The sequence below is a fragment of the Salvelinus alpinus genome, chromosome 30 (genome assembly GCF_045679555.1).
Source record: "Salvelinus alpinus chromosome 30, SLU_Salpinus.1, whole genome shotgun sequence".
In the NCBI taxonomy this organism is placed as follows: domain Eukaryota; kingdom Metazoa; phylum Chordata; class Actinopteri; order Salmoniformes; family Salmonidae; genus Salvelinus; species Salvelinus alpinus.
The window spans coordinates 46,414,445-46,440,536 of NC_092115.1; the positions used below are offsets into that span (position 1 = coordinate 46,414,445).

The following is a 26,092-nucleotide window of genomic DNA, read 5'->3' on the forward strand; positions in this document are numbered from 1 at the left end:
GTTTAGGTCCAAGAGGCTTCTAAACAGCTTCTAACCCCAAGCTATAAGACTCCTGAACACCTAATCAAATGGCTACCCAGGCTATTTGCGTTGCCCCCCCTCTTTTACACCACTGCTACTCTGTTGTTATCATCTATGCATAGTCACTTTAATAACTCTACCTATATGTACATATTACCTCAACTAACCAGTGCCCCCGCACATTGACTCTGTGCCGGTACCACCCTGTATATAGTCTCGCTATTGTTATTTTACTGCTGCTCTTTAATTACTTGTTACTTTTATTTTTATTCTTATCCATATTTTTTAAAACTGCATTGTTGGTTAGGGGCTCGTAAGTAAGCATTTCACTGTAAGGGCTACACCTGTTTTATTCGGTGCATGTAACTAATAACCTTTGATTTGACTTGATTTGAGAAACAACACATGAGCATGACACATACCAGCATTTCTCTGTCTGATCAACATAGCCTAATCATGATTTATGTATTGTAATTATATATGTAAAAACAACACATTTGCCCCGATCTGCACCTATCCAGGGTCTGTGACAATAAAACACACACACACACACATATATATACATAAATAAATATATATATATATATATGCTGAGGACTGAGGAAAAGCTGGGGTCTTTTTTCCCGAGTCGTGTGCCCCCTAGTGGTGATAGTGTTACAGTATATACTGCCAGTAAAATAATTACTATGTAGATATGGGACCCCAGACTCCACAATGCTACCTTTATAATGCGTTTCGTGACACAGCCTGAACTTGACTTGATATTTGTTGTTTGTTGCATGCTGGAGTAAAACCTTGACTGAGTCTCCAAAATGACAAATGAGCTTTATAAAAATCTATTTTCACAATAACCCCTCTTGCTCTACTGTATAAGGTCCTCCCGCGCTGCAAGTGGTGCTGTGTCAGGGTTTTCATTCCGTCCGGCCCGTTTGTTTTTCTCTCCATTTTAGCATTACAGGCTTGACGCATTAGAACATGACTGGGATTGTGACAGTCTGAACCGGTGGGTTTTCGTTCGGTCACTTCGCCATGGGTCAGGTCTAATAACAAATCCAGCCAGGTAACGCTAATGATAGGTGAACGATTGTGCATGGCGCATATATAAGGCTCTTATCGGTGGCCATAGAATTGGCCGAGGAAATAGAGGATGATGCCCAAACATAATATAATTATTATACGATTTTGTTTTAGTATAATGAATAAATAAATGATCGTATAGCTAGGTTACTGCAGCCTATAGTTGCCAGCACTGCACATCCATCGAGAAAAGGCGAAAAGGGGTGACTGTAGCCCAATGCATGAATTGCCCAATTAGATGCATTCCGCACACGATAACGACAATTGTTCATAGATTTTAAATTGCATAACGGATTTGATGCATTGCTATTGCTGAATGAAAATGTGTGTACATTTAACCAGTCTGCTTTTTGTCAGTGCATGGTTGTGGCTATAGGGTTTGGAATATTTTCTCGGTTGAGCATTAGGGGGGTGTCGCACTAAAACTACATACATGTTTAAACATGAAATAGTTTAGCACCAGGAATTGGAACAGAATCAATATCAGCAATCTATTATGTCTCAAATTGTCCTTTTTTACCAAAATGTTATCAGCAAATTAAAGTAGGCACTACTTTATTTACACAAATTAGGCTACATGTAAAAAATGTGGACAAAATAGCCTATTTCAAACTAGGCCACTATTTTTGGTAGGTTTGTGTAATTTTCTTTCAATTTCATTCAACAATTCAAATACTGGATAAATGTAGTTTGATATAGCCTGTTTTTCAGATTCTTCCAGTATTTTTATGTGTAAGGCATATAAACCTGACGAGTAGGCTATACTAATCAACATGACATCCAAGCGCAGAGGCTTTATCAAAATACATTTCTGATCTATTTATTTTAGGCTATAGGCTATTGAATTTCGATAATTTCATACATGGAAAAACTTGGAAAATGTCGTGGTCATATGGGGAGAAATTCAAAAACAGAAATGCCCTTTCATTATGACAAAGAAATTAACAAAACTGAATTGATTTCGTTGAAAACGCAGCAAATCAAATGAAAAAAACCTAACGAACAACTGCTTGATTAGAACTTTAATATGAATAGGCCGACATAAGTTCGACCTGATTTTAGTACAATTCCTTGTTTAGGCGTACAAGCCCCGGTTTCTGATTTGCTATTTCCTACTGACCATTACCTTTCAATAAATGTAATAGGTCAGTTGAAATGTTAAGTAGTCCTAAACACATGCAATTAATACAGCTCGAGACTTCTTAAACACATTTTATTCAAATATATTACACTTTTGCTAAGAATGCTTTATGACTAAGACAAATAGCCTACTCTAGTGACCAGGATCCAGGGACATAGCTTGAGGGGCCTTCATATCTATAGATCTTTAATTAAAGGATTTTTTTTTTGTGACGCCGTTGGCCCAAATGTCCCGTTTGTGATTTTAAGGCCTATAAATGTAAATATAATATTTTTCTTCGATTTAAGGTTGTAAGAAATAAGGAGAATGTGCACACAGAGCATGGAAAGTTCACTTCAATCAACCTCTAGATTTATAGCCGCGCGAGAAGCGCTCTCTTGGTCCGGTCAAGCAATACCCATCACATCCGTTCGAGCCAGTGCTATAGGCCCCGTTTCTCAAGTGTGTTCAAACGCACCCAGCACTAAATTGTCATTGACATTGTTATAGATAGGCATATGCATCTATAATTAGATGTATTTTATGATGGGACAATTTATCAGCAAAATTTTGTCCCAACAAATATTCTCTTAGGGATGTAGGTGGGATTTATTTTTTACTGAACAATTTAGGGCACCAGATATAAATGTTATTTTCCCAAAAATACATCCAGCATCCCATATGTCAAATCAAATATGTACAAATATGTTTAGGCTACAGACTTTGACAGAGGTGTTTTCTGTGTGTCCTTTCCAGTTGGCCCAGTGATACAGACAGTAGCTTAGTTTAACCAGCAGCATGATGGACAGGCAGAGCCCTGAAAAGACAGAGGGAGGAGGAGAGAGTGAGACCAATGGGACTGCTGCTACTGTCACTGTCACCTCTAACACCAAAGCTGTTACAACGGTTGCCAACAACAACGTCGCCGCTTCAGTGGTCATCGCCATGACGACAACAGACAGCACCACGCCCACAAGCAGTCAGGCCCCACCCACTTCTCTTGGCACCGCCCCTACAGAGAGCCAGGCGGTTCAGGTGAGAGAGGGGACAGGGAGGGCGCCAGAGGGGACAGTGTCAATGTGTGTGTTGAACTTCAAATAATGAAGCCACTAGTCTGCGTTTCAGTTTTAGCTAACATTTCATTACTTGCCACTCCTGTCATTTGTCAAAGAGACTGGAACTTCCGGCAATCTCAAAGTTCAATATGCAGCTGGATTTACTACAGTTGCTGATTGGTAGTTGAAAACAACACAAATATTTTCCATTACAACATTATGTGCTTGCAAATTTGGTGCAATAAGAACGACAAACAACAACACCCTTATGACCTGCTGCGATCATTCTCTCGTGAGAAGGCAGTGTCAATGAAGATCGTGTTGTTCAAAGCGTCTAGAGGACTCCATAATGAGAGAGAGAAATAATGATATGGGAAATATTAGCCTACAAGATTCAATCGAGCCAAGTTTGCTTCAGTTGCATCCCATTAATGAGAGGAAAGAAATGCAAACCTGCCACCTCTCGTCGTTCCTCGCACATATGCTGATCATCATGACTTGCTTAGGCCTACGTTTGTAAAATGTTGTAATGCTCATTTCAGTTCTATTATTTGTCCCTCCTCTCTTATTAAGAGATGGAGTCCAGACAGGCTACTTTAGGAAAAACAAACAAACCCTAAAAGGACCTACACAGCAAATTGACCAGTGTTGATTTTTTTGGTATAACATTTCTAGTGTTGATTCAGGAGTTAAATTCACGCTGTAAGAGGGAAATTAACACCCAGTGGTCTAAAATAACCCCCTAGTGTTGGTGTTAATAACCAGAGTTATTGTTTTACACTTTGGAGAGTAAAACAGCCCAACAAAACCACCTGACATTATCATATTTCCCAGAATGCACTACTGCAAGTAGATTTTGTAATGATTGTTTATAATATCTGTGTTTTTGCATGTACATTGATTGATTAATCATATGCTACACTAAGACAAATAACATATATTTTTCTAAACTAATCAAATCAGTTAGTTAGAGTAACAGTTAGCACCTGTTACTGAAATGGTTTTTCCAGGTTAAATGGTTTAGGTAGTCTTCTTATCAACTTTCCTAACCCTGACAGTCATTCTGAATGCAGGCAGCGGGTGAATAAAAATTCTAACTTTTGGATATCCTAATGATGTCTCATATTGAACTGCATATTAAACGTTGAGATTGCTGAAAGGCCAGTCAATTTGGCAAATGACAGGACTGGCAAGGAGTAGAATGTTAGCTAAAAAGACACATCACTTTGCAATCCAACATAGTTTGACTTTCAGGCCTGATGTGGCCTGTAAACCCGGAGTTTCCTAACACCACTGGGTTATGGTAAAACTAGGCCATCAAAGTAAGGCCTTATGATACACAGTATGTAAGGTATTGTCATTGTTGAATTTGAATGATAGCCTTCACCTTGGTACTCACTTGGTGAAAGTCACAAGTCTGTATTTGGAAATAATTCAATAACCATGTCTCTCTCAGAAAATATTACAGTCATGGATGGTAACTCTAAAATTCCCTTGAAAAGAAAAGGCAAATTAGGCTTTACACCATCGTTTTTAAACAACACCCAAAATGATTTACTGTATCACTACAGGTGTTAATTTCTTACACTGAGAAAAGTTTAACAGCGTCAGCACTAAGGTATTGTGCATAGATGATTACGGGTCTCATCCCGTGTTGGATCAGTGTGCGCTTGTGTTTTCGGGTCTCGTCCCGTGTATTTATTTGAGGTACTCCTCGCTCTTTTGTTTGGGTTTCAACCCTGTGTTTCAACCCAATACGTGTTTGTTTGGTCGGTCTTCGTCCCCTTTGCCTTTACATGGCACGCTGTAATTTGGATAAAGAAAAAAAAATATATATTACGCATTCCTGCGCCTGTCTCCCGATCCATTATACCAGCGTGACACTGTAGGTGTTGCGTATTACTCTACAGTAGAGATATGCAAACATCACAATCAAGTTCATGTGATCACTTTAAGAGTTGAATGGGGAACACGGCAACAGAGTTAAATCTTCAACACTTTCAAAAGTGTTATTTTAGTAGGCCTACAGTGGGACGCATATGTTCACGGAAAATAGCGTACATTTTACACTTTGAGTTAAATGGGGAACACCACAACAGAGTTAAATCTTTAACACTTTCAAAGGTGTTATTTTTAAACCGGTACAGTGGGACTCAAATGTTTACTGAAAATTGTGAACATTTGACACTTTCCAAGTTAAATGTACACCATTGATTTTGCTGTGCATCAATCAAAGCCACCAGTGCACCTCAGACACACACTAACATTTCTACTTTCTTAAAAACGTATTCAAAACCAAGGCTCACCTTCAAATCTTGGCTATAGTCCATCGGAAAGTAGGCCTAGGCTACATTATAGCATAATGCTAAAATAATGTAGCCTATCAAATGAATTTACAAGGAATGCTTGAAGGGGGGCGAGAGAGAGAGCTATAGTATTACTAGACACTTTGGTTATGTCATTGTTATCCCAGATTCGACTTTATTACAGAGAAAAAATGTTTTTTTTGTTTTTCCAAACTGTCCCCTGTAATTCTTTTTTTAATTCAGATGAGTCGATGACGGAAGCCTGGTGGATATTTAATCATGTCTAGACGATAAAAGGCTACAGTGATCACTCGTGTTTGGCTGCCAAATGTATAAAGTAGGTGTCCCCATAGGTCTTATATATATAAATTGAGGAAATGTAATTGATCATAATCATTATTTTAGCAATCCACGTTAGAGGTCCCTCCTAATGAAAAGGCCCCCCATCCTGCAGATGTGAGCTGCTGGGCTCCAACGCTGAACAGCGCGGTTGGTCACTAACGTCATGGATAAGAAAGTGAACTCGCCATTTCCAAAAAGGAGCTCAGTGGGAAATTGGGGATTCCCTGCTTTGTCAAATCAAATCAAATTATATTTGTCACATGCCTTGAATACAACAGTGAAATGCTTACTTACAAGCCCTTAACCAGCAATGCCGTTTAAAAAAACAAACAGAAAAAAAATAAGAATAAGAAATAAAAGTAACAAACAAGAGCAGCAGTAAAATAACAATAGCGAGGCTATATAGAAGGGGTACCGGTGCAGAGTCAATGTACTGGGGCACCGGTGAGTCGAAGTAATTGAGATAATTTGTACATGAAGGTAGGTTTATTAAAATGACTATGCATAGATAATAACAGAGTGTAAAAGGGCAGCCATTTGATTAGACATTCAGGAGTCTTATGGCTTGGGGGTAGAAGCTGTTTAGAAGCCTCTTGGACTTGGACTTGGCGCTCCGGAAATTTTTAGGGCCTTCTTCTGACACCGCCTGGTATAGGGTCCTGGATGGCAGGAGGCTTGGCCCCAGTGATGTACTGGGCCGTTGTGATCTGTTGCCTACGTCAACAGCACTAGGGTTTCATTAAATAGGCCAAGGCACTATACTTTCTAATTGCACATTTAAAGAAACGGACGCATTTGGCGATGTTCAAAATCAAATCAAATTGTATTTGTCACAAATGCTGAATACAATGACTTTTCCGTGAAATGCTTGCTTACGAGCCCTTCCCAACGATGAGGAGTAAAAAAAAACACATGATAAATAGTAATGAAAGAGGAATAAAAAACAAGAATGAAGATGTATACAGGGAGTACCAGTACCAGATCAATGTGCAGGGGTACAAGGTATTTGTGGTAGATGTGTACAGGTGATGTCGGAAGGTTACATACACTTAGGCAGGAGTCATTAAAACTCGTTTTTCAACCACAATTTTTTTTTTTTGTTGAACAAGCAGTAGTTTTGGCAAGTCGGTTAGGACATCTACTGTGTGCATGGCACAAGTAATTTTTCCAACAATTGTTTACAGACAGATTATTTCACTTATAATTCACAGTATCACAATTCCAGTGGGTCAAACGTTTACATACACAAAGTTGACTGTGCCTTTAAACAGCTTGGAAAATTCCAGAAAATGATGCCATGGCTTTAGAAGCTTCTGATAGGCTAATTGACATAATTTTAGTCAATTGGAGGTGTACCTGTGGATGTATTTCAAGGCCTACCTTCAAACTCAGTGCATCTTTGCTTGACATAATGGGAAAATCAAAAGAAATCAGCCAAGACCTCAGAAAAAAAAATGTAGACCTCCACAAGTCTGGTTCGTCCTTGGGAGCAATTTCCAAACGCCTGAAGGTATCACGTTCATCTGTACAAACAATAGTACACAAGTATAAACACCATGGGACCACACAGCCGTCATACCGCTCAGGAAGGAGATGCGTTCTGTCTCCTAGAGATGAACATACTTTGTTGCGAAAAGTGCATATCAGAACCCAGAACATCAGCAAAGGACCTTGTGCAGATGCTGGAGGAAACAGGTACAAAAGTATCTATATCCACAGTAAAACGAGTCCTATATCAACATAACTTGAAAGGTTAACCTTCTTCCGCTCAGCAAGGAAGAAGCCACACTTCTTGTTGTGGGTGTGCTTTGCTGCAGGAGGGACTGGTGCACTTCACAAAATAGGGGCAGGAAATGTATGTGGATATATTGAAGCAACATCTCAAGACATCAGTCAGGAAGTTAAAGCTTGGTCGCAAATGGGTCTTCCAAATGGACAATGACCCAAAGCATACTTCCAAAGTTGTGGCAAAATGGCTTAAGGACAACAAAGTCAAGGTATTGGAGTGGCCATCACAAAGCCCTGACCTCAATCCTATAGAAACTTTGTGGGCAGAACTGAAAAAGCATGTGCGAGCAAGGAGGCCTACAAACCTGACTCAGTTACACAGCTCTTTCAGGAGGAGTGGGACAAACGTATTGTGGGAAGCTTGTGGAAGGCTACCCAAAACGTTTGACCCAAGTTAAACAATTTAAAGGCAATGCTACCAAATACTAATTGAGTGTATGTAAACTTCTGACCCACTGGGAATGCGATGAAAGAAATAAAAGCTGAAATAAATCATTCTCTCTACTATTATTCTGACATTTCACATTCTTAAAATAAAGAGGTGATCCTAACTGACCTAAAACAGGGAAACAGTTCATTTGACCTATCAGTCTAATTTGCATAAACATTGGATGATACCTGTGAAGGTTATCGAATCAGGATCCAATCCTCTGATCTCCTCAAGCTCATTAATGATATTTGGCAAATGACAGGAGTGGCAAGGAGTGGAATAAAATGTAGCTATGAAGCCATATCTGTATGTAAAGCAAAGGCTAGTTTTCTAAGCATAATCCAGCTAGCACATACTGTAATGTTCTGAGAACCATATGTTTCTTAGAGCATGGTGAGAGTGGTTGTCCTATGGTTATTTTGCATACAAAATTCCCACAAAGGTCTGGGAATGGTGCAGGATACCCAGCTAGCACATAACGTTCTGAGAACCATACAGTGGGGCAAAAAAGTATTTAGTCAGCCACCAATTGTGCAAGTTCTCCCACTTAAAAAGATGAGAGAGGCCTGTAATTTTCATCATAGGTACACTTCAACTATGACAGACAAAATGAGAAAGAAAAATCCAGAAAATCACATTGTAGGATTTTTTATGAATTTATTTGCAAATTATGGTGGAAAATAAGTATTTGGTCACCTACAAACAAGCAAGATTTCTGGCTTTCACAGACCTGTAACTTCTTCTTTAAGAGGCTCCTCTGTCCTCCACTCGTTACCTGTATTAATGGCACCTGTTTGAACTTGTTATCAGTATAAAAGACACCTGTCCACAACCTCAAACAGTCACACTCCAAACTCCACTATGGCCAAGACCAAAGAGCTGTCAAAGGACACCAGAAACAAAATTGTAGACCTGCACCAGGCTGGGAAGACTGAATCTGCAATAGGTAAGCAGCTTGGTTTGAAGAAATCAACTGTGGGAGCAATTATTAGGAAATGGAAGACATACAAGACCACTGATAATCTCCCTCGATCTGGGGCTCCACGCAAGATCTCACCCCGTGGGGTCAAAATGATCACAAGAACGGTGAGCAAAAATCCCAGAACCACACGGGGGGACCTAGTGAATGACCTGCAGAGAGCTGGGACCAAAGTAACAAAGCCTACTATCAGTAACACACTACGCCGCCAGGGACTCAAATCCTGCAGTGCCAGACGTGTCCCCCTGCTTAAGCCAGTACATGTCCAGGCCCGTCTGAAGTTTGCTAGAGAGCATTTGGATGATCCAGAAGAAGATTGGGAGAATGTCATATGGTCAGATGAAACCAAAATATAACTTTTTGGTAAAAACTCAACTCGTCGTGTTTGGAGGACAAAGAATGCTGAGTTGCATCCAAAGAACACCATACCTACTGTGAAGCATGGGGGTGGAAACATCATGCTTTGGGGCTGTTTTTCTGCAAAGGGACCAGGACGACTGATCCGTGTAAAGGAAAGAATGAATGGGGCCATGTATCGTGAGATTTTGAGTGAAAACCTCCTTCCATCAGCAAGGGCATTGAAGATGAAATGTGGCTGGGTCTTTCAGCATGACAATGATCCCAAACACACCGCCCGGGCAACGAAAGAGTGGCTTCGTAAGAAGCATTTTAACATTTACATTACATTTAAGTCATTTAGCAGACGCTCTTATCCAGAGCGACTTACAAATTGGTGCATTCACCTTATGATATCCAGTGGAACAACCACTTTACAATAGTGCATCTAACTCTTTTAAGGGGGGGGGGGGGGTTAGAAGGATTACTTTATCCTATCCTAGGTATTCCTTAAAGAGGTGGGGTTTCAGGTGTCTCCGGAAGGTGGTGATTGACTCCGCTGACCTGGCGTCGTGAGGGAGTTTGTTCCACCATTGGGGTGCCAGAGCAGCGAACAGTTTTGACTGGGCTGAGCGGGAACTGTACTTCCTCAGAGGTAGGGAGGCGAGCAGGCCAGAGGTGGATGAACGCAGTGCCCTTGTTTGGGTGTAGGGCCTGATCAGAGCCTGAAGGTACGGAGGTGCCGTTCCCCTCACAGCTCCGTAGGCAAGCACCATGGTCTTGTAGCGGATGCGAGCTTCAACTGGAAGCCAGTGGAGAGAGCGGAGGAGCGGGGTGACGTGAGAGAACTTGGGAAAGTTGAACACCAGACGGGCTGCGGCGTTCTGGATGAGTTGTAGGGGTTTAATGGCACAGGCAGGGAGCCCAGCCAACAAGGTCCTGGAGTGGCCTAGCCAGTCTCCAGATCTCAACCCCATAGAAAATCTTTGGAGGGAGTTGAAAGTCCGTGTTGCCCAGCAACAGCCCCAAAACATCACTGCTCTAGAGGAGATCTGCATGGAGGAATGGGCCAAAATACCAGCAACAGTGTATGAAAACCTTGTGAAGACTTACAGAAGACGTTTGACCTCTGTCATTGCCAACAAAGGGTATATAACAAAGTATTGAGATAAACTTTTGTTATTGACCAAATACTTATTTTCCACCATAATTTGCAAATAAATTCATTAAAAATCCTACAATGTGATTTTCTGGATTTTTTTTCTCATTTTGTCTGTCATAGTTGAAGTGTACCTATGATGAAAATTACAGGCCTCTCATCTTTTTAAGTGGGAGAACTTGCACAATTGGTGGCTGACTAAATACTTTTTTGCCCCACTGTATGTTTCTTAGGTGGGAATTGCAGTACTTCAGCATAACGTTTCCTTCAGGTTTCCTCATGGTTCTATTTCAAGTCATGTTCTCAGAACGTTCAGAGAATGTTAAGAAACAACGTTCTTCTGTGGGAATTTCAGTACTTTAGCCTAATGCTTTCTACAGGTTTCTTCATGGTTCTATTTCAAGTCATGTTCTCAAAACATTAAGAAAACGTTCCATTAAAACCAACAAGAAAACATTCATGTTCAAAGAACGTTCTAATGTTTTAAAAGCATAAACACTGTTCTCAGCGTCAAACTCTCTCTATCCTCTCTCTTGTTAAATGTGTTCAGATGTGTTGGCCACGCCCACTCATTGGCCACACCTGATCTTAATGAGTGTTTGTTTCCTTTGAAATGGGGTCTGTTTGAATGGACTAACATTAACAGCTATGTAGGAGTAAAAAAAAAAGGCATGCTAGCTAGAGGTCTTCACAGGTCCAAAAAGTTGGACCAGTTCCAAACTGGACACTGGGGCTTTCCTAATCCAGACTCGATAAGCTTAAATACATTTTTTAAGTATAGAGGCCTGTTCCGAATGGACCCAAGCACAACTAATCCCATTCCGTATAGACCTGGTTGAATCCAGACCGGTCAGATCCGAGTGAGGGAAGCAGCAGAAAAGTCATTTTTTAAGCTACTTTATTAGCCGGAGCTGATAAAGCGTGAGAGGAGGGAGAGAGAGGTGCCGCTCAAGCAGGCGGGGGTGGGGCCATACTATGAGCGAGTGACACAGGGAGCAGGGAGGATTAGATATCTCCTAACTTAGCCTATTGCCGCTATGATGACTTATGATTGGCCAACAACAACAACAAGCTACACGCGCCACGCTCCACTCTCGTGAAAAGCACGAGCAGCAGCATAAATTATAACATTTCTCTCTCTATTGCAGCTGTTGCGTTCAATCTGTACTGTTCCTACCGGAAAGGTCAGTTAAAATTACACATACCCGTGACAATCATATCAGATCGGACCCAGACGCATGACATTATTTCGAATTCTGGATCTGAACCTGCTCAGGTCTCGGGTATTCGGGTACAGGTGGATCCGTAAAGACCTCTAATGCTAGCTCCATCCTGGTGGCTCAGTGGACTAATTCCATAGATAGAGAACAGAAGGTAATAGGTTAGAATCTCACTGACGCCGTGCCACAATAAAAAAGAAATGTGTTTGCATGATTAATGCCTAAGCAAGTGAATTTCCATGTGTCCTATCTGTGCTTCAAAACTGTTAACCCAAACTAAGCTAGCAGTGTTATTAGAAGTCTTATTGAAACATATTCTCAGAACGTTATTTAATTACCTTCAAATAACATATAATTTCTATTCTCAGAACATGAATAAAACCTCCCAGGAGAACATTCTCAGAACCTCCCTGCAACCTAAAAATGTATGTTCCCAGAACAGGCGAAAGCTTCACTTCCGTTCTCAGAAACGTTTTTAAAAAATTACGTTTTACCAGTCAGAAAACATATCAAATCAAATGTATTTATAAAGCCCTTCTTACATCAGCTGATATCTCAAAGTGCTGTACAGAAACCCAGCCTAAAACCCCAAACAGCAAGCAATGCAGCTGTAGAAGCACGGTGGCTAGGAAAAACTCCCTAGAAAGGCCAAAACCTAGGAAGAAACCTAGAGAGGAACTCTATGAGGGGTGGCCAGTCCTCTTCTGGCTGTGCCGGGTGGAGATTATAACAGAACATGGCCAAGATGTTCAAATGTTCATAAATGACCAGCATGGTCAAATAATAATAATCATAGTAGTTGTCGAGGGCGCAGCAAGTCAGCACCTCAGGAGTAAATGTCAGTTGGCTTTTCATAGCCGATCATTAAGAGAATCTCTACCGCTCCTGCGGTCTCTAGAGAGTTGAAAACAGCAGGTCTGGGACAGGTAGCACGTCCGGTGAACAGGTCAGAGTTCCATAGCCGCAGGCAGAACAGTTGAAACTGGAGCAGCAGCACGGCCAGGTGGACTGGGGACAGCAAGGAGTCATCATGCCAGGTAGTCCTGAGGCATGGTCCTAGGGCTCAGGTCCTCCGAGAGAGAGAGAAAGAAAGAGAGAAAGAGAGAATTAGAGAGAGCATACTTAAATTCACACAGGACACCGGATAAGACAGGAGAAGTACTCCAGATATAACAAACTGACCCTAGCCCCCCGACACATAAACTACTGCAGCATAAATACTAGAGGCTGAGACAGGAGGGGTCAGGAGACACTGTGGCCCCATCCGATGATACCCCCGGACAGGGCCAAACAGGAAGGATATAACCCCACCCACTTTGCCAAAGCACAGCCCCCACACCACTAGAGGGATTAACTTCAACCACCAACTTACCATCCTGAGACAAGGCCGAGTATAGCCCACAAAGATCTCTGCCACGGCACAACCCAAGACAGGAAGATCACGTCAGTGACTCAACCCACTCAAGTAACGCACCCCTCCTAGGGACGGCATGAAAGAGCACCAGTAAGCCAGTGACTCAGCCCCTGTAATAGGTTTAGAGGCAGAGAATCCCAGTGGAGAGAGGGGAACCGGCCAGGCAGAGACAGCAAGGGCGGTTCGTTGCTCCAGAGCCTTTCCGTTCACCTTCACACTGATGGGCCAGACTACACTCAATCATATGACCCACTGAAGAGATGAGTCTTCAGTAAAGACTTAAAAGTTGAGACCGAGTCTGCGTCTCTCACATGGGTAGGCAGACCATTCCATAAAAATGTAGCTCTATAGGAGAAAGCCCTGCCTCCAGCGTTTTGCTTAGAAATTCTAGGGACAATTAGGAGGCCTGCGTCTTGTGACCGTAGCGTACGTGTAGGTATGTACGGCAGGACCAAATCAGAAAGATAGGTAGGAGCAAGCCCATGTAATGGTTTGTAGGTTAGCAGTAAAACCTTGAAATCAGCCCTTGCCTTAACAGGAAGCCAGTGTAGGGAGGCTAGCACTGGAGTAATATGATCAAATTTTGGGGTTCTAGTCAGGATTCTAGCAGCCGTATTTAGCTCTAACTGAAGTTTATTTAGTGCTTTATCCGGGTAGCCTGAAAGTAGAGTATTGCAGTAGTCTAACCTAGAAGTAACAAAAGCATGGATTAATTCTTCTGCATCATTTTTGGACAGAAAGTTTCTGATTTTTGCAATGTTACGTAGATGGAAAAAAGCTGTCCTTGAAACAGTCTTGATATGTTCGTCAAAAGAGAGATCAGGGTCCAGAGTAACGCCGAGGTCCTTCACAGTTTTATTTGAGACAACTTTACAACCATCAAGATTAATTATCAGATTCAACAGAAGATCTCTTTGTTTCTTGGGACCTAGAACAAGCATCTCTGTTTTGTTTTAAAGTAGACATTTTGCAGCAATCCACTTCCTTATGTCTGAAACACAGGCTTCCAGCTAGGGCAATTTTGGGGCTTCACCATGTTTCATTGAAATGTACAGCTGTGTGTCATCCGCATAGCAGTTAAAGTTAACATTATGTTTTCGAATGACATCCCCAAGAGGTAAAATATATAGTGAAAACAATAGTGGTCCTAAAACGGAACCTTGAGGAACACCGAAATGTACAGTTGATTTGTCAGAGGACAAACCATTCACAGAGACAAACTGATATCTTTCCGACAGATAAGATCTAAACCAGGCCAGAACTTGGAGACAGACAGAATTGCAGTGATCTTACTAGGCATTGGTAGTCTTGGTAGTCTTGATACCAGAGTGCTTTTTGGGAAATCCAAAAAATAAGTTCCAAGGAACCAACTGTGCTAGCTGGGAAGAGTGTTATCTTGACCAAACCTGGGTCTTTCAGCATTCCTGGTATCGAACCCTGATCATGCACGTGCTGAGCTAAAGCTGAGCCATTAGTTCTGGGAGCGTAGTAGTTACCGAACCGTTCCCAGCTACCCAATATGACTATTGTTTCTCTGCTGTCTCCCTCTCTAGGTGATCCAGCAGGCCATCCACAGCAGGCCCCAGACCATGGCAGCTCAGTACCTGCAGCAGATGTACGCGGCCCAGCAGCAACACATCATCCTGCAGACAGCTGCGCTGCAGCAGCAACAGCCTTACAGTAGCAGACAGTCCCCCTCCTTACCCTCTGCTGCCAACAGCACGGTGCCCCAGTCAACTGGTACCTCTGTAAGTTGAGCACTCTGGTATCAAGACTACCAAGACTACCAATGCCTAGTAAGACCACTGCAATTCTGTCTGTCTCCAGATCACCCTCCCAGCCTCTCCAGTAACAGGCCAGCTGATTGGTCATTCTCAGAGTTCCAGCTCCACCACAGGCACTATTACCCAGCAGGCCATGCTCCTGGGGAATTGCTCTGCTTCCTGTAACCAAGCCCAGATGTACCTTCGCACCCAGATGGTACCTACCTTCTCTCTTTATTGTAACAGCTTTGTAGCATATGATAAACTATCTACTTGCCCAAAGACCATGGGAAGTAAAAATAAGTAAGCATGCCAAGTTCTCTGTCTCCTTTTCCACGGATGTTCTCCACTAACTTCTTTCTACTCTATTATCTTTTCTCTTTCTTCTTTCTTCTTTGTCTTTTCCCTTGCTTCTTTGTCTTTTCCCTTGCTTCTCTGTCTTCTCTCTCTTCTGTCGCGTTCTCTTTTCTCTCTTCTGTCTCTGTAAGTTGATTCTGACCCCTGCGGCCACGGTGGCAGCAGTCCAGTCTGACCTGCCTTCTGTCTGCTGCAGCTCCTCTCAACTCTCCACTTCACAGGTCAGCAACCGCCACCAGGGGCAAAGGTCAAAGGTGAAAGGTTGAGCATTGCCAGGTTTTACATACCTGGCAAGCTAACTAGGTTGTCATCGGAGGACAGCAAACTCCTGTTGACATGTTATTTATATCCCTGGAGGACAAATCATTTTTATACAAAAAATGTGAGCCAAAGCACAAGTCGCTCTGGATAAAGGTATCTGCTAAGTGGAGTGTATCTGACTTGACTTGGTATGTCATTGCTCGACATGATCAAGTTGCAATTACCTAAATATATATCAGGTACAGACAGTAGTGCCCCAGTATGGAACCCAGTGGGACACAACATGATATCCACATTATATTTTTTGATATCAAGCACTTTCTAAGAGACATTGGATGTTAGATTTACGTCTATAATAATACTGCGGGTCCTCTCCTCTCTCAGGTCCACAGCCTCGCTGTGCAGGCCCATCTCCCAGGGGCTTTGGCCCCTGCCCAGAGTGTCCTGTTGAAGCCATTCTCCACCCAGCCCCAGACGCTGGTCTCCTCTCTGCCCAAGATGTCCATCTGTCCCCTGAGGTCCAGTCAGCAGTCTGACCCCTCCACAGAAGCCTCTGGAGCTAAGCCTCGGCTGGCTGACATCACCAGGCTAACATCAGCAAACCAGCTTATCGCGCCTGGTAAGTCAGTCACCATGGCGAGGTCTCATCTTTTGTGCTCTGTTGGTTCATATCAGTGTTCTTAAATAATACTGATCCTGAGTTAGGCTTTTGTTCCAGCCCAGAGGAGGTTTACAACACATATCAATGTCTCAATCACTTAAGTCTGTTAACATGGTTTTATTTCAACTCCAGTGTCGTACATTTTGTTCCAACCTAGTGCAGGTTTAGACCACCTTCAGGTGTAATAATGTGGTTCTATTTCAGCGTCGTACACTCCTGTCCAGTCCCATGCTGTGGTCAGGCACCAGCTGCACTGTCCTCCGAGCCATAAGGGGGCACCCCACCAGCTCATCATCCAGCAGACCACAGCAGGATCCCACCGGCAGCTGCACCCTATCGCACTGCGCCTCGCACCCCAGGACACTTCCCCCTCTCTCTTCCCTCTTACCCTCCAGCCCCTGGCCACTCCCACCCATACCACCACCACTGTCCAATCCCAGCCTGGGGATGGCCTCTCCTCCTCTTCCTGTGAGCTGCCCACCCCACCCCCTCCCCAGCAGACAGTGGTAGTATCCTCATCATTAGCCCCTCCACCTCTTCTGTGTCCCAGCCTGCTCCAGCCCCAGCTCCACCGCCAGCCCAAGCCCCCTACCCTGCGTCTTGGCCCCATCTCCCAGGCCTCTCTCCCCAGGCTGCTCCAGTCTCCACCGGCCTCCCTCCAGAGGTTGTCCCTGCGCTCAGTCCAGGCCCTGGCAGTGCAGTCCACTGGGGTTCAGGTGTCGGAGGAGATGCCTGTGGCAGAGGCTCCGGTCCAGATGCCTTTTCAGAACCATCACCCCCCCCAAACGTTCCAGAATCTATCCCAGACGTTCCATAATTTCTCCCCACCCCAGACTGTAGCTGTGGACCTGAAGATGCTTCCAGCCACCCTACGCACCCAGACCCCAGAGAGGAGAGAGGAGATGAGAGAGGAGAGGACGACCCCTCCACCCACACTCTCTCCATCGGCTGGTTCAGACAGACTCTGTAAAGACATACAGCTCGCCTATACAGAGAACTGCACAGGTACACGGCACAATAGCATTTAGTTTTTTCATTACTTAACTTTACCTTTTACACTATTTACTATTTTCATACTAAATCTAACCCTGACATACAGTAACTGCCTCTCTCTCTTTGCTCGGCTCCATCCTCCAGGCAGGTTGGATTTCCCCTGCGTCCCTCCGTCCAGCTGCTCCGTTACCCACTCGTCTCAAGACCCCTCCTCTTACACCAGCTGCTCCCCTCCTCCACTCCTGCCCTCGGCCGCGGTAAGAAGCCCCGGCCAATCCCCCTCAGCCTCAGCCACCCTACCAGGGAGCCCTGAGAGAGCTAGACCTCTCATCCTCACACACATCATAGAGGGGTTCGTCGTCAGAGAGGCCCTGCAGCCGTTCCTCCCGGTATGTTCACTGGTGGGTGTGTTAACCAAGCTCCACAGTGTACACAGGCACTGGTCTCGTTAATTGTCACCAAAGGCACTGAGGCCAGTGTCAGCTCTAGCCTTTTGGGGAACCTAAGCGAGATTTGGATGGGGGGGCCCCCCAACAAGCAGGCAAAAAACTTGACAGTGGAGAGAAAAATGTACGTTTTAAAGTTCGACTGAGTACCGTTTTTTGGAGTCGGGACCCCCTAGCGGCCGCTTATGTCACTTATGCCTGGAGTCAGCCCTGCGACTGAGCCCAGCTAGCACATAATGTTCTGAGAACCATTTGTTTCTTAGAGCTTGGTGAGATTGTGGTTGTCCTTTGGTTATTTTGCATGTTCTCAAATTGTTCTGAGAACGTTAAGAACATTTTCTATAAAAACCACAAGAAAACTTGAGTAACGTTCTAAGAATGTTATTTAAAAACTTTAGGTCTAGGCGTCCCGCTAGCGGAGGGCGCGGAATTTAAATAAATAAATATTCATACAAATTATGGATATTAAACATTTAGGTACATACAAGTGTCTTATATCGGTTGAAAGCTCAAATTAATCTAACTGCACTACCCGATTTACAGTAGCCATTACAGCGAAAGTATGCTATGTGATTGTTTGAGGACGGCGTACCACATCAAAATATTTTTCCGCTGGCACAGGTTTCATAAATTCACAAATAGCGATTAAAAATCTTCCTCTGATTTGTCATCCAAAGGGTCCCAGCTATAACATGTAGTGTCGTTTTGTTAGATAAAATCCTTCTTTATAACCCAAAAAGTCAGTTTAGTTGGCGCCATCGATTTGAGTAATCCACTCGTTCAACATGCAAAGAAAGGAATCCAAAAATCTACCCCTAAACTTTGTTTCAACAAGTCAAAATGTTTCTATTTACTCCTCAGGTATCCTAAAATGTAATCAAACTATATTATTTCTTACGGAAAGAAGTATGTTCAATAGGTAACCGATTTTAGCAGGTGCGTTCTGTCTTCATCGCGCGTTCATACATTAATTTCCAAGACTGTGTCCCTGTACTAAAACTCATATTTATTATTCGTTTTGGAAGTTACAAGCCTGAAACCTTAAACATAGACTGCTGACACCCTGTGGAAGCCATAGAAATTGCATCCAAATTGCTAGAATTCAATATGCCCCTATACTTTCCATTGTAAGAGCATGGGCTCTCAAAAAAAATCTGGTTGGTTTTTCTTTGGATTTTATCCTACCGTATCTATTGTTATATTCTCCTACATTATTGTAGCATTTCTACAAACTTGAAAGTGTTTTCTTTCCAATGGTACCAATTATATGCATGTCCTGGCTTCAGGGCCTGAGCAACAGTCAGTTTACTTTGGGCACGTCATTCAGGCGGAAATTGAGAAAAAAAGGGGCCTAGCCCTAAGAAGTTTTAAAAACATATACATTCCGTTCTTAGTATCAGCAAAACTCTCTCTATCCTCTATCTTATTATTTGTGTTCAGGTGTGTTGGCCGTGCCAACTAACACCTGATCTTAATGAGTCTTTGTTTCCTTTGAAATGTGGTCTGTTTGAATAGACTAAAATGAACAGCTTTGTAAGTGTAAAAAAAACATGTCAGGCTAGCTAGAGGTATTCCAAAAAGATGGACCAGTTCCGAAATGGACCTGGGGCTTTCCCACCCGGACCCGATATGCATTAATTTATACAAAAAATATAAAGAGACCCGTTCCGAATGGTCCCAAGGACAACTAATCCCGTTTCATACAGACCTTGTTTGATCAAGACCCGGTCCGATCCGAGTGAGGGAAGCAACAGAAAAGCCATTATTTAAGCTACTTTATTAAACTGAGCTGATAAAGTGCGAGAGGAAGGAAAGAGAGTTGCAGCTCTAGCAGGCTAAATCCATGGATAGAGAACAAAAGGTTATTATTCTTTTGAAATTTTATTGAACCTTTATTTAACTAGGCAAGTCAGTTAAGAACAAATTCTTATTTACAATGACGGCCTACCCCAGACGATGCTGGGCTAATTGTGCGCCGCCCTATGGGACTCCCAATCAAAGTCAGTTGTGATACAGCCTCGAATCAAACCACGGTCTGTAGTACCTTAGACTGCGCCACTCGAGAGCCCCTAAAATAGAAATGTGATTAATGCCTAAGGAAATTAATTTCCATGTGTCCTACCTGTGCTTGGAGTTAAAAAAAAGTTTAACCAAAATAAGCTAGCAGTGTTATAAAAAGTATTGTTGAAACATTCAGTAAAAGTTAAGGAAGTTATTCAAAAATCAAATAATGTATAATTTCCGTTCACAGAACGTTAATAAAACCTCCAGGGTAACGTTCAGGGAACCATAGTAAATCATTCTCAGAACCTCTGCAACCAACAAGTTTACATTTCCAGTGTCAGAACGTTTAAAAAATGTTCAGTTTTACAGGTCAAGAAATGTATGGCTTCATTCCCGGAAACAATGAGAAACCAAAAACATACGTTCCCACATCTTCCAAGAAACCAAATGTGCTAGCTGGGAGAGTAGCTTAGTCCCAGTCACACCTCCCTCACTGTGAGAGCACTGCATCAAGAACCAACAACCTCGCAGATACAAAATGTCCTCTTGAACAAGCAGTCTCCCACTGGTAGTTGATTAGTTACCATTATGTTCAGCCCTCTATAGTGGTAAATGTTGTGTACTGTATGTGATCCAGTGATACAGTGGTGTTTTTCCTGCTTCAGATGGGCCGTTCCTCTTTGGGGGCGGACCAGCAGGCCACGCTTCCTGAAGCCCGGGAGGTGAGAACCAATGGGGATCCAACACCTGAGATGAGAACCAATAAGGATTCAGCTCCAGAATTGAGAACCAATGGGGATCGAGTGTCTGAGATGAGAACCAATGGGGATCGAGTGCCAGAGGAGAGCCTGATGGATGCTGAGCAGCCAGACAATGACTCAGACATGGATGATACCCCCACCCAGGACGGTCAGTTCCGGTGTGTCTGTGTGTGTCTGTCCATCTGTCTGTGTGTCTGTCTAACAGCTTGTCATCTCCTGCTGTACTATAGAACCTGCTGCTGAGAGCCTGGTAGACGTGCTGCAGTGTGAGTTCTGTGGGAAGAGAGGCTACGTTCACACCTTCCTCCGATCCAAACGATTCTGCTCCATGACCTGTGTCAAGAGGTGAGTCCTGTAGGGTTGCAACATTTCTGGGGTTTCCAGATATCCCAGTTGGAAGATTCCTGTAGTTCCTGGTTATTCACTCCTGATTCCAGGAACCTGTATTTCTTGAAAAATCTGAATTTTGGAACATTATTCCTGAGGCAGATTAAGCTCCTCAAGCCCACTTGTGGACTTGTTGTCAAAAGCCATATGTAAATGTTCTCTTCCAGGATCCAGGGGAATCTAGACACCCCAACTGGAATGTTTTGAACATTATGGTGTTCTGTGGAATATCTCCCCTGAATGGCTAAACTCCAGAAACGTTTTATCTACAGATCTCATCTCTCTCTCTCTCGCTCTCTCTCTCCCCTCCCCCCTCCTGTCAGGTTCAATGTGAGCTGTACAAAGCGTCTGAGCGTGTTGAAGGTGGACAAGGCCAGTCGTTGGGGCCACAGGCCGATGGGCCGTAGAGGACGTCCCTCGGGGAGGGTCAACGGGGGCACCAGAGAACACTTCCTCCTCAGACAGGTCAGATGTCATAGCCTGGTCCCAGATTTAGCATATCTAGCAAACTATCCTATGGTCAATGCCAATCACGACAAGACAGTTTGCAAAACAACACAAACCAGGCAACAGTAAACGTGTCGTCCTCCACGAATGATGAAGCGCCCCGCCTTGACATTTCTGTTGATAACTATAGCTCCCGTCTTGGGACAATCAATTTTGCCACTGCCGGATCTCTATGGCACGACGCATCATTCACCCCATTTGTCAAAATCGCGCCAGTGCTGTCTGAGATATCGCGTGTGACTAACGCACAAATGAATGAGACAGTTCCCCAATTTCATCATGGGGGACAACAAATCTGAAACCAGGCTAGGTCAATCAGACAGACAGAATTGATATGAACAACTTTGCAATTCTCTGGTCTACTTACAGTATGAAACCCCAAACTGTTATCATTCAGAATATTCCATAGGTAAATGTCTGATTGTAGTCATGCTGGTTTTTCCACTGCAGGTGCAGGGGCCGTACGGCTCTGAGGAGACCCAGAGAACATTGAGGGGAGAAGGGGAAGAGGAGGCTGAGGATGAGCCCCCTGTCCCTATGATCACCAGGCTGCGCCGGCAGGAAGAGAGGGAGAGGGTACAGGAGAGAGAGAGGGAGCAGGGAAGACAGAGGAAAGACACATTCATATCCTCTGGTGAACAGACCACAGGACGACGAGAATGTAGTGACAATCCAACACAGTGGAGCGTGGGTCAAGTCTGCTCCTACATCAACTCTCTACCAGGTATCATGAATTTGTCCTACCATGGGACTTAAAGCTGCTGTAACCAATACTGTAATGGATGTAAACTCAGCAAAAAAAGAAGTGTCCTTTCACTGTCAACTGTGTTTATTTTCAGCAAACTTAACGTGTAAATATTTGTATGAACATAAGATTCAACAACTGAGACATAAACTGAACAAGTTCCGCAGACATGACGAACAGAAATGGAATAATGTGTCCCTGAACAAAGGGGGGGTCAAAATCAAAAGTAACAGTCAGTATCTGGTGTGGCCACCAGCTGCATGAAGTACTGCAGTGCATCTCCTCCTCGTGGACTGCACCAGATTGGCAGTTCTTGCTGTGAGATGTTACCCCACTCTTCCACCAAGGCACCTGCAAGTTCCCGGACATTTCAGGGGGGAATGGCCCTCGCCCTCCGATCCAAAAGGTCCCAGAGGTGCTAAACGGGATTGAGATCCGGGCTCTTCGCTGGCCATGGCAGAACACTGACATTCCTGCCTTGCAGGAAATCACGCACAGAACGAGCAGTATGGCTGGTGGAATTGTCATGCTGGAGGGTCATGTCAGGATGAGCCTGCAGGAAGGGTACCACATGAGGGAGGAGGGTGTCTTCCCTGTAACGCACAGCGTTGAGATTGCCTGCAATGACAACAAGCTCAGTCCGATGATGCTGTGACACATCACCCCAGACCCTCCACCTCCAAATCGATCTCGCTCCAGAGTACAGGCCTCTGTGTAACGCTCATTCCTTCGACTATAAACGCAAATCTGATTATCACCCCATTGAGACAAAACCGCAACTCCTCAGTGAAGAGCACTTTTTGCCAGTCCTGTTTGATCCAGCGACTGTGGGTTTGTGCCCATAGGCGACGTTGTTGCCTGTGATGTCTGGTGAGGACCTGCCTTACAACAGGCCTACAAGCCCTCAGTCCAGCCTCTCTCAGCCTATTGCGGACAGTCTGAGCACTGATGGAGGGATTGTGCGTTCCTGGTGTAACTTGGGCAGTTGTTGTTGCCATCCTGTACCTGTCCCGCAGGTGTGATGTTCGGATGTACCGATCCTGTGCAGGTGTTGTTACACGTGGTCTGCCACTGCGAGGACGATCAGCTGTCCATCCTGTCTCCCTGTAGCGCTGTCTTAGGCGTCTCACAGTACGGACATTGAAATGTATTGCCCTGGCCACATCTGCAATCGTCATGCCTCCTTGCAGCATGCCTAAGGCACGTTCACGCAGATGAGCAGGGACCCTGGGCATCTTTCTTTTGGTGTTTTTCAGAGTCAGTAGAAAGGCCTCTTTAGTGTCCTAAGTTTTCATAACTGTGACCTTAATTGCCTACCGTCTGTAAGCTGTTGGTGTCTTAACGACCGTTCCACAGGTGCATGTTCATTAATTGTTTATGGTTCATTGAACAAGCATGGGAAACAGTGTTTAAACCCTTTACAATGAAGATCTGTGAAGTTATTGGATTTTTACGAATTATCTTTGAAAGACAGGGTCCTGAAAAAGGGACGTTTCTTTTTTTGTTGAGTTTATATACAGTATATCTTATACAATATCACTGGGGCCAGTAGTTTTTCCTGCTCAGGTCACATCTCCTGGCCCTAAACTCCTCTCTTTCCACCTTCCTGTTCCTCTCCCCCCACTCTCTTCATTCTCCCACCTCTCTCTCCACCCTCTTCCTTCTCTAGGTGGGCGGGACATATCAGAGGAGTTCCGTTCCCACGAGATTGACGGCCAAGCCCTCCTATTGCTGACAGAGGACCACCTGATGACAGCGATGAACATCAAACTAGGACCCGCCCTCAAACTCTGTGCCCACATCAACTCTCTGAAGGAACCATGAGCACAGGACAGGGCCCATCTTGTCAAAAGTAGGGTACTATATAGGAGATAGAGTGCCATTTGGGAGGCGAACGAGAGGAGCACCCTTATCAGACTTAGAGGATATGAGATTCTAGGAAATGACACACAAACAAATATACTTGCTCTCTACCTTTTAACTCTGTGAGAAGCAGCGAGTTGTAAACTGTTCATCTGTGTGTCAGTCATCATTCAACACATTAACAACCATCTATCATTGTAGTGATTGTAGCAATAAGGCTCAGGGTGGCCTTTTTTCTGTGTATTACATTGTAAGTACTGTACATGCTGTTTAAACTTTAAAGTTTAATGAATTGTATTTAAATGTTTTCAAAATGTTACTCTCTGAAGACCGTTTTCCAAACCTGAGAGGAGATGGGATTTAACAATGACTCAAAAGTGTGCGCCCCAAATGGCACCCTATTCCTTTTATAGTGCGCTGCTTTTGACCAGGACCCATAAGGCTCTGGTCAAAATTAGTGGACTATATAGGGAATAGGGTGCCATTTGGGATGTAACCAGATTGACTGAAGTTGCATATGAGGAAATCCACTTCCAGCCCGTGCAGCATAGCAACTGCAGAGCAACCAGGAAGTGCCTTGTGAATTCCAAGGTTGATGAGACATTAGATCAAGTAACATGTTTATTACTGCTATAATAAATACACCAAAAAATATATATAAACGCAACATGTAAAGTGTTGGTCCCATGTTTCATAAGCTGAAATAAAAGATCACTGAAATGTTCCATTCACACAAAAAAAGCTTATTTCTCTCAAATTCTGTGCACAAATTTGTTTTCATCCCTGTTAGAGAGCATTTTTCATTTGCCAAGATAATCCATCCACCTGACAGGTTTGAAGCATGATCATTACACAGTTGCACCTTGTGCTGGGGACAATAAAAGGCCACTATAAAATGTGCAGTCTCGTCACACAACACAATGTCGCAAGTTTTTAATTTAATGTTAATTTCTCTACCATAAACCGCCTCCAATGTCATTTTAGAGAATATGTTAATAAGTCCAACAAGTGCAGACCACGTTGTGGTAAACCATGGGGTGTTGGGTTTGAGCACACAAACGGACACAGAGACAGGGAGGTTCTAGAAAACACGCTTTTACTGGTCAACATAAAATAAATGTAACAACTAAATAACTTAGTAGTTGGCTCGGTCCTTCATCTGGGCCGCCTCCTCGTATTCGGTTCCGTGCTCCGGGAGCTTCGTTCCCATCTGTTGGCCCACTCCCTGCCTCTCATTTTCTCTCCCACGGTGCTCCATTTACATGGCCTGCACAACTGGTTGGCACTCTCCCCTAATTGGTGGCATCAGTGTCGTGGTGCCCACCCCGGGTACTCCCAGCAGAGGGAGCCAACGTCGCGGCACGTACCTCCCCTCTATCACCAACCCCCAGGGTAGACCTCTGGGATACCACAACGTGTATGGCGTTGTGTGGGCGAGTGGTTTGCTGATGTCAACGTTGTGAACAGAGTGCCCCATGGTGGTGGTGGGATTATGGACAACGAACACAATTTCATTTTATCGATGGCAATTTGAACGCAGAGATACCGTGATGAGATCCTGAGGCCCATTGTTTTGCGATTCAACCACCGTCATCACCTCATGTTTCAGCATGATAATGCACAGCCCCATGCCGCAAGGATCTGTGCAAAATTCCTGGAAGCTGAAAATGTCCCAGTTCTTCGATGGCCTGCATACTCACCAGACATGACACCCATTGAGCATGTTTGGGATGCTCTGGATCGACGCGTACGACAGCGTGTTCCAGTTCCCGCCAATATCCAGCAACTTCGCACAGCCATTGAAGAGGAGTGGGACAACATTCCACAGGCCACAATCAACAGCCTGAACAACTCTATGCGAAGGAAATGTGTCGCGCTCCATGAGGCAAATGGTGGTCACACCAGATACTGACTGGTTTTCTGATCCACACCCCTACCTATTTTTTAAAGATATCCGTGACCAACAGATGCATATGTGTATTCCCAGTCATGTGAAATCCATAGATTAGGGCCCACTTGACTTTATTTCAATTGACTGATTTCTTTATATGAACTGTTGAAATTGTTGCATTTATATTTTTGTTCAGTAAATAATAC

At 43.8% G+C, this 26,092-nt stretch overlaps 1 protein-coding gene across 3 annotated transcripts; it reads left to right on the forward strand.

Moving 5' to 3' along the window:
- Nucleotides 1-935: 935 nt before the first annotated feature.
- Nucleotides 936-24,736, forward strand: phc3 (polyhomeotic homolog 3 (Drosophila)). Of its 3 annotated transcripts, none has more exons than XM_071376413.1 (13): nucleotides 936-1,024; nucleotides 2,975-3,253; nucleotides 14,801-14,995; nucleotides 15,075-15,227; nucleotides 15,499-15,588; nucleotides 16,013-16,247; nucleotides 16,494-17,294; nucleotides 17,427-17,671; nucleotides 20,398-20,641; nucleotides 20,724-20,838; nucleotides 21,204-21,345; nucleotides 21,838-22,111; nucleotides 23,802-24,736. In XM_071376413.1, the coding sequence occupies exons 2-13, from the start codon at nucleotides 3,017-3,019 to the stop codon at nucleotides 23,954-23,956; spliced, it is 2,886 nt and encodes a 961-aa protein (XP_071232514.1). In that variant the 5' UTR covers nucleotides 936-1,024; nucleotides 2,975-3,016; the 3' UTR covers nucleotides 23,957-24,736. The 3 variants fall into 3 exon arrangements, with proteins under 3 accessions (XP_071232514.1, XP_071232513.1, XP_071232515.1); XM_071376412.1 differs by having other exon boundaries at nucleotides 959-1,081; XM_071376414.1 differs by having other exon boundaries at nucleotides 959-1,081; nucleotides 17,427-17,539.
- The last annotated feature ends 1,356 nt before the right edge of the window (nucleotides 24,737-26,092 follow it).